At 42.5% G+C, this 16582-nt stretch overlaps 1 protein-coding gene and 1 pseudogene across 1 annotated transcript; both read right to left on the bottom strand.

Moving 5' to 3' along the window:
* Positions 1–3715: 3715 nt before the first annotated feature.
* LOC123047653 (berberine bridge enzyme-like Cyn d 4) lies at positions 3716–5261 on the bottom strand (annotated as a pseudogene).
* A 6514-nt stretch (positions 5262–11775) lies between these two features.
* Positions 11776–16327, bottom strand: LOC123039842 (tau-cadinol synthase). Its single transcript, XM_044462845.1, has 7 exons — positions 16158–16327; positions 15752–16013; positions 14896–15268; positions 14246–14464; positions 13700–13835; positions 12520–12768; positions 11776–12168 (listed from the first exon to the last, which is right to left on the bottom strand). The coding sequence occupies exons 1-7, from the start codon at positions 16266–16268 to the stop codon at positions 11875–11877; spliced, it is 1644 nt and encodes a 547-aa protein (XP_044318780.1). The 5' UTR covers positions 16269–16327; the 3' UTR covers positions 11776–11874.
* Between the last annotated feature and the right edge of the window lie 255 nt (positions 16328–16582).

Genomic DNA, 16582 nt, shown 5'->3' with positions numbered 1-16582 from the left:
GCTGGTTATGTGAAAAACTTTAAAGACTAATTTGATAATCCTGAGAAAACCCCATTCAACGTGATCATGGGAGTCACGTTGGATCAACACTTTAGGGACTATCGTTTGACTCAAAAAGGGAAACACTTATGGGATCAAATTGAAATGTTACATTTGTATGCTTGGGATTTATGCGTGAGATATGATTATACTTGTTTCTCTAAGATGAAGGCTCCACACCTTCCTATTTCATGTGAATTTAATAATAATGAAACCTTGGCTTCCTATGCTAGTGGTATATATGATTATTATGATGTGGAACGAATAGAAGAATATGTGGCTTTTAACGGTGCATGTGAAATTGAATTTTTGTTTGGAGAGTATGAAAATTGGGACAATGTTGTTTACAGATCTAAAAATCTTTCTATACTTAAATATTTCTAGGAGAATTATAAATACAATGTCGATATTGATGCATCTATTGAGAAAGGCTCCGCTGTCCAAGAAGGGACTAATATTTTGTAGGAATCTATGGAAGAAAAAATTGATGACACTGTGAGCTCATTAGATGAAAAAGATGAGGAGGAGAGTGAAGAACAAATGGAGGAAGAGCGAATTAGCTACCTGCGCCCACCTTCTGATGAGAGTAACCCTTAAACGCATACATTGTTTAATTTCTCTTCATGCTTACCGAAGGATGAATGCTATGATGATTGCTATGATCCCTTTTTGATGATGCTTGCTATGATTGTGGCCATGATGCCAATATGAATGATGCTTATGGAGATGAACTTGCTATAGTTCCTTATGTTACCAATGGAATTTTTCCTATTGCACCCACACATGATAGTCCTATTACCTTTTTCAATTCTCCCAACTACACTATATCGGAGAAGTTTGCACTTATTAAGTATTATATTGATGGGTTGCGTTTTACCACTACATATGATGATTTTGACGAATATAATATGCATGCACTTTCAGTTCCTACTTGCAATTATTATGAGAGAGGAACTACATCTCCGCCTCTCTATGTTTCCAATACGATAAAATTGCAAGAAACTGAGTATACTATGCATTGGCCTTTACTTTGTGTGCATGAATTGTTCTTTTATGACATGCGATGCATAGGAAGAGGGTTAGCCTCCGTTGTTATGTGGTATATGTTACTCTGTGCTCACTACTGAATTAAAAATCATTTTGAATTAAAATAGGCTTTGATATACCTTGGGATCCGAGTGGATCAATTACTTGAGCACTTTATGCCTAGCTTAATGGCTTTAAAGAAAGCGCTGCTAGGGAGACCACCCATAAGTTTCAGAGAGTCATTTATTTCTGTTGAGTGCTTTTAAAAAGTTTAAAAACAGAAAAAAAAAATATAGAGGGGAACCTAAAACTTTACAAAAAGAAAATTGAAAGTAAGAAAGACGAGCACCGTTGAAGTGGGGGAGCTCCTTGAACTTTGTTCAAGCCCATGGAAACTTTGTGAATCTTGAATTACAGAAAACTTTTAACAAAAGATATTATACCCTTGTACAAATTCATTGTATTATAAAAATAATGTGCCAAGATTTGCCTTTAGGATGATTAGATTGCTTGTTTGGTGTGTGCGGTGCGAAAACAAAAATGTCGGCTGTAGTGCGTGAATTTTCCTTTTTACTGGAACATCAAAAGTTTCTGAAATTTTTACACAGTACCGCCATGCAAGTTTTTTTTTCCTAATGTTTCAGAATTTTTTGAGTTACAGAAGTATATGTACCATTTGCATCTTTATCGACGGTCTTGTTTCCAAAGATTGCTGTTATAGTTTCTTTATTTGTGTATGTTTGAAATCTTGTTGAGCCCCACTGACTTGGGAGCCACAGAATTGTGATGGCAGTGGGTAATTCTTGATCATAATTGCAAAATAATGTTATAGTAGGACATGATGGGATTCAATGTTATATGTACTAACCCCTCTAATAAAAAGTTTGTTTGAGTTTTCTGTGGATGAAGTGTTCGAAGATCGAGGAGGTATCAATATGAGAAGAATAAGAGGAGCCAAGAGCTCAAGCTTGGGGATGCCCAAGGCACCCAAGTTAATATTCAAGGATAGTCAAGCGACTAAGCTTGGGGATGCCCCGGAAGGCATCTATCGGTATGTCTCGGTTTTTGTTTTGCTCACATGATATGTGTAAATTCTTGGAGCGTCGTGTGCTTTTATTTTGCTTTTAATAATGCTCCATGCTGGTACGAGATAGTCCTTGGTTGATTTATCCAATGCTCTTTGCACTTCACTTATATCTTTTGAGTTTGGCTTTAAGATTGCTTCATGTGCTTCACTTATATCATTTGAAGTTTGGATGCCTGTTTCTCTACATTGGAAAACCGTTATTTTGTTACAGCTTGGGAAAGTCTTTTGTAGAAAGAATTAAACTTATATCTATTTAGAGATTCAATAGGAATTGGTCATTCACATGGTTAGTCATAAAATCATACACAAAACTTATAGATCACTGGATATGATATGTTTGACTCCTTGCAATACTTTTGCGATATTGAGGTGGTAATATGGGGGCATGCTAGTAAAAGAATTAAAGTTGAGTATTAATAATGGTGTTAAGGGAAGTATGTCTTTACGCAAGTAAACCTTCACGCATGTAAAGTGGTGGCCGCTGCCATTAGCGGTGAGGTCGGAGCATAATTTATCCTTGATTGAAATCCTTTTGTGCTGTTTGAATCGGGGGTGTGCGATGGTTAACTCCTACCAACCTCCCCCTAGGGTATGCTAGTACTACTTTGCTTCGAGGGCTAATAAATATTTCACAATAAGTATATGAGTTCTTTATGACTAATGTGAGTTCATGGATTATACGCACACTCACCTTTCCGCCATTGCTAGCCTCTCCAGTGCCGCACAAACTTCGCCGCTGCAAAAACCCTCCATATATCTTTCTCAAAACAGCCACTATACCTACCTATCATGGCATTTCCATAGTCATTTCTGAGATATATTGTCATGCAACTTCCAGCATCATATACATGACTTGAGTATTATTGCCATATTGCTTTGCATGATCGTAAGATATCAAGAATGATATTTTCATTGCTTGTCCTTTTTTTGATATCTGCTATGCTTGATCATTGCACATCATTTTAAAAAAAAGTGACGTCTTAAATTGTCTTTAAAAATCAACAATGTTCATTATTTAAAAAGTGGTTTCAATTATTTTGTATAAGTTTTGATTGTTCCAAAATGTGATTTCAATTACTTCAAACATGTTGCAGTTCTTTCAAAAATATCATGATTTCAATCAAGTGATTTCAGCCTTTTCAATTATTTCAAAAAGCGATATGAGAAACATTTTAGTATTACAAACATTTATTTTATTTTATTAAATAACAGTTTGAACCATTTTCATTATTAAAAAAAGGTGATTTCAAGATAGAATGCGTACATGTCAATATATAATACTCCCTCCTTAAAGAAATAAGAGCATTTAGATCACTACTGTAGTGATCTAAACAATTTTATATTTCTTTACAGAGGTATTTCCTCCGTTCCTAAATATAAGACCTTTTAAAGATTCACTCATTTTGCTCCGTATGTAGTCTATGATGGAATCCCCAAAAGGTTTTATATTTAGGAACGGAGGGAGTAGTAAAACGAAGGCTTGCAGTCCACAACAATTAATTAGGATGCTTTAACGGAAATATTTTGCCGCTAATTCAAAAAGAGGAGGAAATAGGGGAACAATTAAGATGCTCCTTTTGGCAGGGAGATACTTTGCTCATTGCGGAAGTAATTGTGGGGGTCGATCTCAGCCTTGGCCTTGGTGAGCCTCTGGTAGTTACCCTTGAAGTATTTCGGCCCCCAGTTGGGACCCAGATCCAGGTCCCTGCAGTTGATGTAGGCTCCCCTTGACATGGAATTAGAGCTCACGTACGGTGACATGAAGGCGTACATGTCCCTCACCCACTTGCTCTGCACGTTTGCCGAGTCGTCTCCCGAATCCACGGGCAGCCAGTAGTTGTACAATTGCATGCTATACAACACCCCGGCCGCGGTGCGGGAATGGCGTCGCGTCCTCCTTCACGTTGCTCATCCGCCCGCCATAGGGGACCAGGACGATCTGCGCATTTGGCTGCCCAACCTGCTTGTTGAAGATCTTGGCCCACACCTCCCGCCGAATGGGCCGCCGGACGTAGTCCGTGGTCGCCTTGAAGCCATGGCTGGAGTCGATCTTGGAGGTGGTCCGCTTCGGGAGGTCCTCCACGGTGCAGTTGTTTACCTAGGCCATGGACTCGATCCAGCTCATCTCCTTGCAGTCGGAGCGCCTCAAATTCAGTCTCTCTTTCTGGCTCATCACCAGAGGCAGGAGCGTGTCGCATGTGCCGAGGAACACTGCTCGAAAGACGGCCATGTCGTTCTGGACAAGCGCCCTGATGTACAGTTCGTCCGGCAGGGCCGGCGCCACCTTCTGCCACTTGGTGACCGCGTGCACGGCGGCTCCCTGGCTGTTGGACGCCGAGACCTTGAACACCGATACCGTCGCCGGGACGGTCACGAGCCTCACCTGCCACTTCAGCACGACGCCGAAGCTCCCGCCGCCGCCGCCTCTGATGGCCCAGAAGACGTCGTCCCCCATGGTGGTCTTGTTCAGGAGCGTGCCATTGACGTCCACCAACTCAGCATCGATAATGTTATCAATGGCCAGCCCGTGCTTGCGCATCATCTTGCCGAAGCCACCGCCGCTAAAATGGCCTCCGACGCCGACGGTCGGGCACACGCCGGCCGGGAATCCCAGAAGGCTACTCGCCTTCGATATGGCATAGTAGAGCTCGCCGAGCGTCGCGCCGGACTCCACCCACGCTGTCGATGTCTGGTTGTCGACGACCACGGCGCGTAGCTCCGACATGTCGAGCATGGCGAAGCCCTCGGTGTGCACGGACCGGTACGACAGGCCCTCATAGTCGTGCCCGCTGCTGCGCACGCGGATGGGCACCCCGTTTAGGCTGCCGCAGCGCACGGCGACCTGCACGTGGTGAGCATTCACCGGCATCACGACATAGAGCGGCCTCTCGGTGGTGTTTGCCAGGAACTTTGGGTTCCTCATGTATTTGTGGAGCTGCGTGTTGAACAAATCCTCGCCCTGCTCGAACACCGAGATGTTAGCCTTGGTGACGCATTGGAGGAAGCCAGCGGGCGACGCTTGGGAAGAAGAAGAGATCATGGAGCAGCTGCAGAACAAGAAGGTTAAGGTGAGCAGCAGTGGCGCCGCTAAGTTGAAGCGCTTGCCCATGGCCATCGTTGCTACTACTCCTCGCTCACCGTCCCCAAATAGATGGCCTATATAAAAGGCACCAACATTATTTAATGACATTAAATAGATACTAAAAAAATCAATGCTTACTAAGTTTACCCGGATATCTATTTAATATTAAGAAAATGTATGGGAGGGCATCAATTAAATAGATATTTAGATATAGCAATCCCAATGCATATCTAAACAATCCTCAGGTAATGTCTTTTATGCCAGAAAGTTTATGAGATATCTTAATTTGGTGCCAATATCCACATTTAGATTAACATATTGTTGATTTTAAGCAAGATACTGATTGCACGTCTATATTAGGTAAGACATCAATGGCATATTAGGCAGGATATTAGTTGCATGTTTTTTTTTGAAGGAATGCCATCATGGCGGTTTATATTTCATGTGAGAATAAAGATACATCGTTTGATAAAACGTCTACTAGAAACTCCGGAGGCTCCGACTTCCAGACAATTGTTCGAGAAGTCTCCGAGTTCCTAGACAATACATCCGCCGCCATATTGGCCTTCCTAGGACAGTGATGAAAACATACTGAAATAAAATTGCGAGCTAAAAAAGAGCATTCTTCATAGATTGCCGCCGCTGGGCCGAGTGAATTTCCGCCGTTCTGCATGATCTCAATTACCTCCATACAATCCGCCTCCACGTAGATTTTGTTGCAGCCCATATCATTAGCCAGAAGAAACCCATCCCTAAGACCCCGAGCTTCTGCTGTCCCGGCATCTTCCACGAACGGAATATCAACACAAGATGCAGCCAAGAAAAAACCTGTGTCATCACGTAAAATTGCACCCGTACTCCCAATACCTCTGTCTTGATCAAACGTAGCATCAACATTGAGTTTAACTAGACCATCCGGCGGCTTGTTCCATCCATGTCTTTTGATTCTCGTATTTTTGGATTGTGCCCGTGTGAAGTTTTTTGCCAAAGCTAAAATTGCTTGTGCTGATCTCGTTGGCTAAAAAAGGAGCTCACCATGAGTGAACTGGTGACACTCCCACCACACATACCAGACACCTATGGCTAGTAGATCATTGCGGTTAACATCAGCCACCAACGACTGAAATTGATTCCTGGACAGTAGCACATCCGCCAGCACAGACCCTCCTTCCCTTTCAGATGAACATACCTCATTGATCAAGGGTCCCAGACCTAGAATTCACCATATTTCTTGCACTCTCGGGCACAGAAACAAAGCGTGCCTAATGCTCTCACAGTCGGATGTACAAAGCGGGCATTGGGAACTAGTTATCATATGCCTATTCGCAAGGACTCCGTAACAGGGAATAGCTGAGAGAGAGAGAGAGAGAGAGAGAGAGAGAGAGAGAGAGAGAGAGAGAGAGAGAGAGAGAGAGAGAGAGAGAGAGAGAGAGAGAGAGGACGAGCTAGGGCAGGCTAGGGTTTCGGGCAGAAACAACAATTGGCATCAGAGCTTCAGGTTCGAGAGCCCGCCGGTGGCTATGGCGATCGTGCCACACGACGCAGGCGCGGGCGGATCAGTGTCGATGGCGATGCCGATGCTCTCGCCGAATAAATACACGGTGTGGGCGATCAAGGCGCAGGCGATCCTCGATGCCCACACGCTGTGGGAGGCGGTGGCGTCGGTGGGCGACGCGGCGGTGAACGCCAAGATGTGCAAGACCATGTGACATATGATCATGTCAGGGCTGCCGGACGACGTGTTGCTACAGGTGGAGGCGAAGCTCACCGTCATCAAGGTATGGGACTCTCTGAAAGTGAGGTTCATCGGCGCGGAGCGGGTGCGGGCGGCAATGCGGGCAACGCTGCGCGGAGAGCAGGATCGCCTGAAGATCACAGACGGTGAGGCGCTGCACGCGTACGCCGGGAGGCTCGCTGGGATGACGGCGCAGTTCACGAACCTCGGCGAGATGCTGGGCGACACGGAGATCATGAAGAAGCTTATGGATACGGTGCCCGATCATCTCTTCCCTGTCGTCACCGGCATCGAGCAATTCTGCGACCTTGACGAGATGACGTTTGACTAGGCGCTCGGGAAACTGCACGCATTCGACGAGCGGGTTCGGCTTCGTGGACAAGACAGCGGCGAGTGCGGGGGTGAGCAGCTGCTCATGACAGCGGTGCAGTAGGCAGCGTGGGATCGGCGACATGGTGGCGCGCGGGACGACGGCGACATGCAGAGAATGGCATCGGGGAACAGCGGCAGCAGGCGCGGCTGTTGCTATAAGTGCGGAGAGCGCATACACTTCAAGAGGGACTGCCCTCAGCTGCGGAGGGAGCCGGCGGCGGAGCAGGCATTGCTGGCGGACGCCAGCGTCGAAGGCGGCAGACTCCTCTGAGCCGTGTCTCAGGGGGTGAGTGTTGGCAATAAGAGCAACAGCCAGAGCGTGGTTGCTGCATGTGCGCGCCAAGCGCAGACCGGACCGCGCCGGGTGGGCGTGATTGCTGCGTGCTCGCCGCGAGCTGCGCGCGTGCGTGTGCGAGGTGGCCCTGAGCGGAGCGGGCCGATCGGGGAGCTAGCAGGGGTGGGAGCATGTGGGTCATTCCCAGCGCAGGCCCGACTACATAAGCGTCAGGTCGATCATTGTAACAGTGTGGTCTAGGGCATCGAGTTCGTGCTTGAGGAAAGAAAAGCCGTCTGTGTAGCGGGGCGTTCGTGCGCCAGCAATCCCTGTGTCCACTTCATCTGCCTTCTTCTCCTCCTCGGTCCGTTGCAGTGAGAAGTGAGATACGAGAGAGAGCACGAGCTAGGGCAGGCTAGGGTTTCGGGCAGCAACAACAATTGGTGAGCAGCTGCTCATGACGGTGGCGCAGTGGGCAGCGCAAGATCGGTGACACGATGGCGCGTGGGATGATGACGACATGCGGAGCATGGCGTCGGAGAATGGCGGCAACAGGCGCGGCCCCTGCTACAAGTGCGGCGAGCGCAGACACTTCAAGAGGGACTGCCCTCAGCTGCGGAGGGGAGCCGGCGGCGGAGCGGGCGCAGCTGACGGACGACGGAGTCCTCTGAGTCGTGTCTCAGGGCGTGAGTGTTGGCAATAAGAGCCACGGCCAGAGCATGGTGGCTACGTGTGCACGCCAGGCACGTCGGGCGCAGACTGGACCGCGCCGGGTCCGCGGCTCAAGGGGTGTGTGCGTGCGTGCGTGAGTTAGGCTGGCGTGTGCGTGCACGAATGCACCCAGTGGGCGTGCGTGGTGTAGACTCAAGGTCACATGTATGCACCGATGGGCCAAGAGAATTTCAGAATTTTACTTGGGATTTGGGCCAATGACCCACTAGCAAATTCCAACAAAATCAACTATAAAATCGAGCCATTGATTCAATTAATGATTTAGTCACACACTTAATTAGGGACACAGATAATTAATAGTAGGTAATATTTCAACTGTATCTTAACTATTAGGCTGCCCGTAATGGTAGTATCATAGGTAGTATCATGCATGCCAACTAGGCAATTTTGATGAGTGTCATGGCATTAAATGAAGAAATAGAGGGTGGAGTATCATATCATGATACCGTATCATAATAAATGCTATGCTACTTTGTGTCATTCATGGCAATAAATAGAGTATTACATGATACTAAAATACTCCCTCCGTTCCTCAATATAAGGTGTATTATTTTTCCAAAAAGTCAAACTTCTCTAAGTCTGACCAAGTTTATAGAGAAAAATATCAATATCTAGAATACCAAATCATTATCACTAGATTCATCATGGACTATATTTTTACATTTTATATATTTAGTATTATAAATCTTTATATGTTTTGCTGTAAAGTTGGTCAAACATAGACAACAGTTGACTTTTTAAAAAACTAATACACCTTATATTTAGGAACGGAAGGAGTATGATACTATGCATTAGGGAGGTAGTATCATACACTAGTGTCATATGCATGATACTAGTATATGATACTCCCCATTACAACCAGCCTTAAAAGGAGAGATGGAGATTGTACGCGGTATGTCCAACTCCCCATCCCTTGGTCATCCCAACAGAAACCCATCCACTCCCACCTCCACGCATGCACAAAAAAATCCACCTCCCTTGCCTCACATTAAAAGAAAAGGAAAGAAAATAGAAACCAAGCATCGAACCGATTTGAAAATCAAGGGAAATTAAATGTTCAGACAAATAATTACGCTTGCAATTAATTAAGTTTTTTCTACCGTGTCTCCTCTTAAGGCAAGTTGGAGACCGCATGTGGTACGTCCACCCCACACTCCTTGATCCCTCATACGAAAGCATCCGTCCCCACCTTCCCACACGCACAAGAAAACCCGCCTCCCTTGCCTCACACAATAAAAAAACAAAAAAGACCGACCTCCTCGTGACCCCCCCCCCCCCCCCCCTCGCGATGATCCGTTGCCTACCACACCACCGGGCTGGCATTATCTAAAACAACGACATGCCTCGGGATCGATTCGGTCACCGTCGTGCATCATCAGAGGAGGGGCCCAAGGAACGCGCCTCACGGTCGATCTGACCAAGAGGCAGTTGTGGGAGAGTCTTCACCCGATCGACGTGCCTTATACCATCATCTTCCTAACCATGCATCATTTCAATCATGGGGCGAGTGTTGCATGGAACAGTGAGACAAGCACAAATGGATCAACCCAGCAACCTCCACCCAGTGAGCGCAAAGCGATCTGTACATAATCTACATAGGTCAGTGTGACACCAATGGATGAGGTTATCTGTCAACGCTTGGAAAGTTGCCACCACGGACGACTACTTCAACGACGTCCCTCAGCAAGTACCATCACACACATCTTCTAGAAGATCACTAGCTACCTCCATCTTCCTATCCCAATTAACATTGTAATGGATTGATGTGGTCTGCAACATGTTCCACCAAAAGCTACTGATAACTGAAATATCAATATAAAATAGAACAATTGCTCAGTTATGTATTAGAACTATTTATTGTGTAATAGTATGATCCATTTTCTATTGATCGTGGTTGGAAGGAACACCATTTCTGAACAATGAGGCTAGTGATGTCAGAAGGTCCGGAAAAATAGATATTACTGCATTTTTTCCACTCATTTTTTGTCTGGGTCTGTTGAGATGTTTACATATCACATGTAGCTTTATATAGATGTTCCGAAGTTACATCACTTGGTATGATTAGCTAGAAAAGTAATATATTTAGGTAGCTAAGCTGAGGCTGTACGTGTTTCTATCCTTGTATGATATATCATTTATTCCACCTTAGGATTTAAGTTTATTTATCAAGTTTAAAAATGCACACATGAGTGCAGCATAGAAAGTACATAGGAGAGATGTGTTTTCATTGATAGAGAAAGGGAAAAATCACGCCAATTGTACAGGGGAAAGAAAGAAAATGGAAATGGAAATGAAAAACTCAAGAGAAACTATGATCTCATGATAAGATGGCGGCCACCAGTCAGCACCCATAGGAGCGCTCCTATAATATGTCGTAAGTCACACACAATTTTTGATTAGTACTAGCATGCATGCTAATGAAGGTCACATGCTCTACCTAACCTATAATACTTGGTCCATCATTCTTTTGCCTATGGTTCATGATTTCTTTTCAGTTATGCAATTTAGAAAATAAGTATGTTATTGTCCAAGTATACCATATCAGTATAGGTTATGGAGGATGGTAAAGTGATTATTAGTTCAAAAGCATAAATCAAGCTTGATATGTTTTAATCTGTAGTTACTTAACCTCTTCTACAAAGTACTAATGTATTTTGTGATTATCAAGATTCAGTTGCATGATGTTTTCATTGACTAATTCCATACTTTGTAGGTTTGTCGTAAGCAAGGCTGCCACATAGTTGCGAAAGATGATGTCTATTGATTCCAACATGCGCCAATTATCAAGATTGTAGGGCCTATTGGAGAAGACATTCACAAGAGGAGAGTGGGCGTGTATTATTGATTTGCATTCACAGATCTTGCATTCTATCCGAAAGAAATCAACATACCAGTTATGTCATCTCATTAGTAATTGACTTCCTATAGACCTTTTTTTTCGCAATTACATGTTACCCGCATACATTCATGAATTGTACAAACTCTCAGATTTTGGTTAATATTAATATTGTTCCTTTAGAAAAATGGACATGTGTGTCAATACACAGTTCCACAAAGTATGAAAGCAATCATTCTTGATAACAAGGTCATGCATGTCTAATTAGTTAATTTTATTTTGTAGCTCAAATTTTTATTCATGATATACCAACAACAAAAATAACAAAGTGTGCATTTTAAAAAGGCAATAGATGTAACAGACTAGATTAAGAGTTCAATCCAGAGATGAGCCCTAAAGTATATACGTTGTAGCCCGTAGCAATGCACGGGTGTTCTACTAGTTAAAGTTGTTGTGCGCCAAGTCTAGTGCCGAGCTACCACATGCTATATGTGGTTAGAAACATTGAGCAAAAATGGATTACATAGATAATTTTAATTGGCTACAATTTTTCTAGAGAAACAAAATCCAATATCCAAAAATATAATGCTCATATGTTGAAAGTTTTCTTTCGATTAAACTTATATATGTATGAAGTATAAAATACACCCAAAATATATAAGAAAATTTATTATTCATCTGTTGTGGCTAGCTAGCCAGACAAAACAGGCTTTACGAAGAGGCTCTTAATAGTTTTGTGAAGATGCTTGCTGTCTGTGTACACATCGTTCCTGTTATCATAGAACAATGATGTGCTAAGGGCCAAGCCGATAATACGCTTCAGCGCGGGGAGCAATGCATGGTTTTCAAAGCGAGCTTTGTTTAGAGTTCTCCATTCATCTTCAATTAGTTCATATATCCTTGCGATGGCAACCTCGCCTGTGACGCCATACTCATGGATGTAACACTCCACGGAGCTTGCCGCATCCCCCTTGCACTTTCGGTTCTATATATATATATATAAAGAATGTTTAGAGTAGGCATTCCAATTGGTAGTAGAAGAGCTATTTAAGTTCTTCTATACAGAATTACATGCCATCCACAACACATATTAAGTAAATTTGACTGATAATTGAACCGATAAAAATAACTGCATGGACACAAAATTGTCATAACGAAAATACAATTTTGTACAACAATATGGTAGTATGACTTTTTCTCTAATATTACTGAATTTTATTTGTTTAAATGCGAGTGAAACTTTGATTTCGTTGTACATGTGAGTCTTAATTAGTTACATTTTCAAATGCAGTATATGATATGTGTATGCATAAATGTTTATCAAAATACTACATACCTCATATGCTGCAATGTCGTTCATGAAACGCACAATCTTTCCTGCTCCTATGACGACATTAGGGACACCGGCTACCCACTCAAGTGCTCTTTTCATTATGGTATCATCCATGCTAGCCATCATACTCAAGCAAACGGTTGGCGCACCTATAGTTAAGCTAGTCACATTCACCTGATTTTTAAAGCTTGGCTTATGCTTCGTGTGACACCATTCCGCTTCTTGGAGATAACCAGTCACATGATTTTGAATCTGCACCCAACAAGCAAAAAAAAGTTATGTACTGTCCCATCATCTCTAAATAGTTATAGCACACTACCTGATTACCCCCTCCATGCAACCATCAGTAAGTCATGCATGTAATCATAATTATATGTATTGCATTAATCTATCCATGCAATCATGCCACCTCAGAAATTCATGCAAGTTAGTATAAGTTAATTTTTTTTGCATCAATTTTTGTATAGTCATGGCTAATATAGGTGTTGGATGCTTGGATAAAATATATGTAGTTCATGCTTCACGTTTTTGTTAAAAAAGTGTCATACCGCTAACTTCAATCCAAATATTGTTCCTCCTTTTATATATCATTTTGTCACATGCTTCATATGTTTTTTTCTAGCATCAATTATATTTTTTAACAAGGTATCACAACAAAGTGCGGGCTATCATCTAGTTTATTATGATGCCGATACAAAACAGTAGCAAACAAAAGGATCAACCACATAAAAGTAATCAACCATGATATATAGTCTATTCCCCTATTGTTGAAGATACAAATAACATAAGCCATCTGATAGTTATTTAGTAACTGGCAATGTGTCCGTGCGTCGCAACGGATCCAAAGTAGAATAATACATGTCTACAAACTTGAAAGAAACCACTCTTGTTTTCATATACATATATCACTAAAAATATATTGTGTTTCACTCAAAATATATTCCTCGGGATGTTTTGATGAGGTGAGGGAGGGATGTGGTTGGTTTCAAGATAATAAGGGGTTTTCTGTGAATTGGAGTAGAGAAGTGGGATATTGTTGCAAATTAAAAGGGCCAAAACTTACCTCATGGTCGTCAGATGCTTATCTAATGGTTAGAAATGATGGATGGCAGACACACCATCGTCACCAACCGAGTCTTATATAGAAGTAGAGATATAAGGCAGAAAACATATATGTAGTTACCGCTTTCTTGAGGTAGGCAGTATCATAATTCACATTGACTGGCATTTCAACCTCAATATTTTCGAAGGTCCTCAACAGCTCGATATATAACTTCTTTAGGTACTCGGGTAGAAGAGAAACGCCTGTCTTATCCCATCTATACGGTCATTCCACAAGAGAGGTTAGAAATGACACATTAGGTGTTCCACTAGTTGTATATTAATTCTCACTCAAAACAAGAAGTGGATAGTGACAAGCATGTGTAAGCTTATACATTAACGATTTGAGCATTGTCGAAATTATAGTAAGTGCGAGCGACAATGATTGTGGGAAACCGAACAACTACATGTGTTATGGTACAACAATGACTTTCACAGTATTCTTACAACATGACGATGTCCGCTGGGTGGCTAATACTTATATTTTCTTTTAGCTCAATTTAGGTAAAAATGTTATTGGATGCATAGCTAGTAGTGTTTTTTTAGATGAAAAAAAAGAAGGAGATGCTTTGGAACTCTGCAATCGTTGATGGATCGATGGAAGTTTCAAAGGAAAAGCTATTCAAACCTTTGTATGGCTTCATGTAGCTTTTGACATTCCTCTATGGTGGCACGGATATCATACGTGTCATCTAAAGTGGTAATTAGTACAATCATCTTGGTGGTGATACTTCGCTGGAGCTCAAAGCCTTTCTCATAGTACAACACATAGGCCCAAGTGTAGCTTTCCACCAAACGGTCGCGAATAAAGCTTAGATCGAAGAATCCCGAAAAATGTTTCCACCACCTGTGAATTGTATTTAGTGGAGTATTTTGAAAAATTACATGGATACTGTATGTTGTTAAATAGAAAAAGGTAGCTGTATTGAATAATCCATGAGACAGATGGAGAAAATTATGTTCAGATGCATTTGCATGATACAACATTACATCCTATGTGTCATTATATGTGTGCTCATCCCAGCCTGTCCACAAAGGAAAGAAACACTAAATTAGTCTGACAAAAGAGCTAATGATAGATGATTGTGTGCATACTACCACCGAAACTCTTTTTAGTAATTTACATAGGGGTAGATGTAAAAAAACATAAAATTATAAACTACACATTTGATTTCCTGAATGGACACATATATTGAAATGGATAATTAGGAAGCTAGAAAGGTGTAAAGTTTTCGTCTTATTTTCTTAGTGGAAATAAATAGAGAGAAAATAACCTACTCTGTAATATCTTTGAGCTCCTTCAAGTGGACATGTTGTAGAAGGTTAAAATCTAATTTTGCTAGCTCCAACAAAATTTGGTTATGCCCTTCCTCTTCTTCATACTCTGAAATATATTGTAGCGCTTCCACCCTCCTACACGCCCTTGGAAGTGCTCTATGAATGGCGCGTTTGACTTGCTTAGCTAGGGGGGCTTGCAGACTACCATTAACCGATACGAGATGTTGCCTTGCAAAACACATGGCTTCTTCCAGTTTTGGCTCACCATGAATGAGAAGATGAGTTGCATTGTATAAACATAGTATTCCTTTTGGATCATTAGTTATATCCTTTCTAAAGCTCCCATCTTCACCCTTGTATTTGTCGAAAACATCTGCGAGATCAGTAAATTAACATTTATTAATTAGTACAATCTAGAGCACATGCTGTCAACTTTTTTCAGTGATATAGCCAGTCGACTTAATCTGTGGCATTGTTTCAGGAACGCACAATCCAGTCCACAGAAACTTGACCATCAGGATAGAGCTTTGTTGAACTTTCAAAAACATAAGACACCAGTATTTGGTTAAATATTTAATTGAATGCATGAAAATAATAAGTGTAAATTCATGTTTGATAATATAACAACTCTATTGTTTTTCCAATAACTCTTTGTATAGAAGTTAATGGTTAAATTTGGAACTCTATAAGTGTCCAAAATGTCACGTCCTTCAATATGAAAAGAGCATTAGTCCAAGATTGATAACTCAACTAACTAGCCACTAAATAATTAGGCATCCTCTATAATTTGCGGGCATTATTTATTTATTTTTGACATTTTCTAGATTTGTGAAAGATGGAGCAGGTAGTTAGATACCTGGAGATACCCAATGCCCATTCTCTCTAAGTAAACAGAATCGAAGAGCGACCTCATGGAGGCTGGATGAGCTACTAAAGTCACTCTCCAGGAGTTCGTTTAACAAGTCATGGATCTGCTCGTCAAAGTGGTGATCTATTCCAAGATGTTGGAGTGTATCCACCAAGAACATTCGCGTCGTCGTGCCGTTGCAAGTCTTAAATAACAGGCTGACGTCCCCCTTCAGTTTTTCGGCTCGCGCTATCATCCATTCCTCCGACCTCTGCCATTCATATATATATGTATATATATGTAAGCATCCATTGACTAATGAATGGAAAAGAATTGTAAGCGAAGAAAGAAGATTGCGTGCGTAGTGCGTGCTTATGAGAAGTTCTAAACCCAACTACATATATTTTTATATTACCTTGGGTGGGGGTGGCTCGTATGATATGAAAAAGTCACCCCATGACGAGGGCTCAAAGCCTAGCTGCTCCTTCGTCTCCGGGGTGGCAGCAGCATGAGAGGAAGACGCCATGAGAGGTAGCTAGCTAGAGAGCTTAATTTTACTTTTGGAAGCTCCTGAATGCATGTGTGGCCTATAAATAGAAGTCGAACGAATTGTTTGGTCGTGGGTCTGTGAAAAGTTAAGCCTATCATGAATATTAAATTAAAAGGTCTAGCGTATTTTGGACTACACGAACATCGTGGAACACGTGAGAGAGCGAAAGCCTCGCGGGTGTTAATTGTCTGCCTCCCAAGATTCCCCTCGTGGGACGCGTGAGAGAGCGAAAGCCTGCTGGGTGTCAGTCGTCTTCGTCCCTAGTTTCCACTTGTGGAATGCGTGAGAGA

The sequence above is a fragment of the Triticum aestivum genome, chromosome 2B (genome assembly GCF_018294505.1).
Source record: "Triticum aestivum cultivar Chinese Spring chromosome 2B, IWGSC CS RefSeq v2.1, whole genome shotgun sequence".
Taxonomy (NCBI): domain Eukaryota; kingdom Viridiplantae; phylum Streptophyta; class Magnoliopsida; order Poales; family Poaceae; genus Triticum; species Triticum aestivum.
This window is presented reverse-complemented; position numbering and strand designations above follow the sequence as displayed.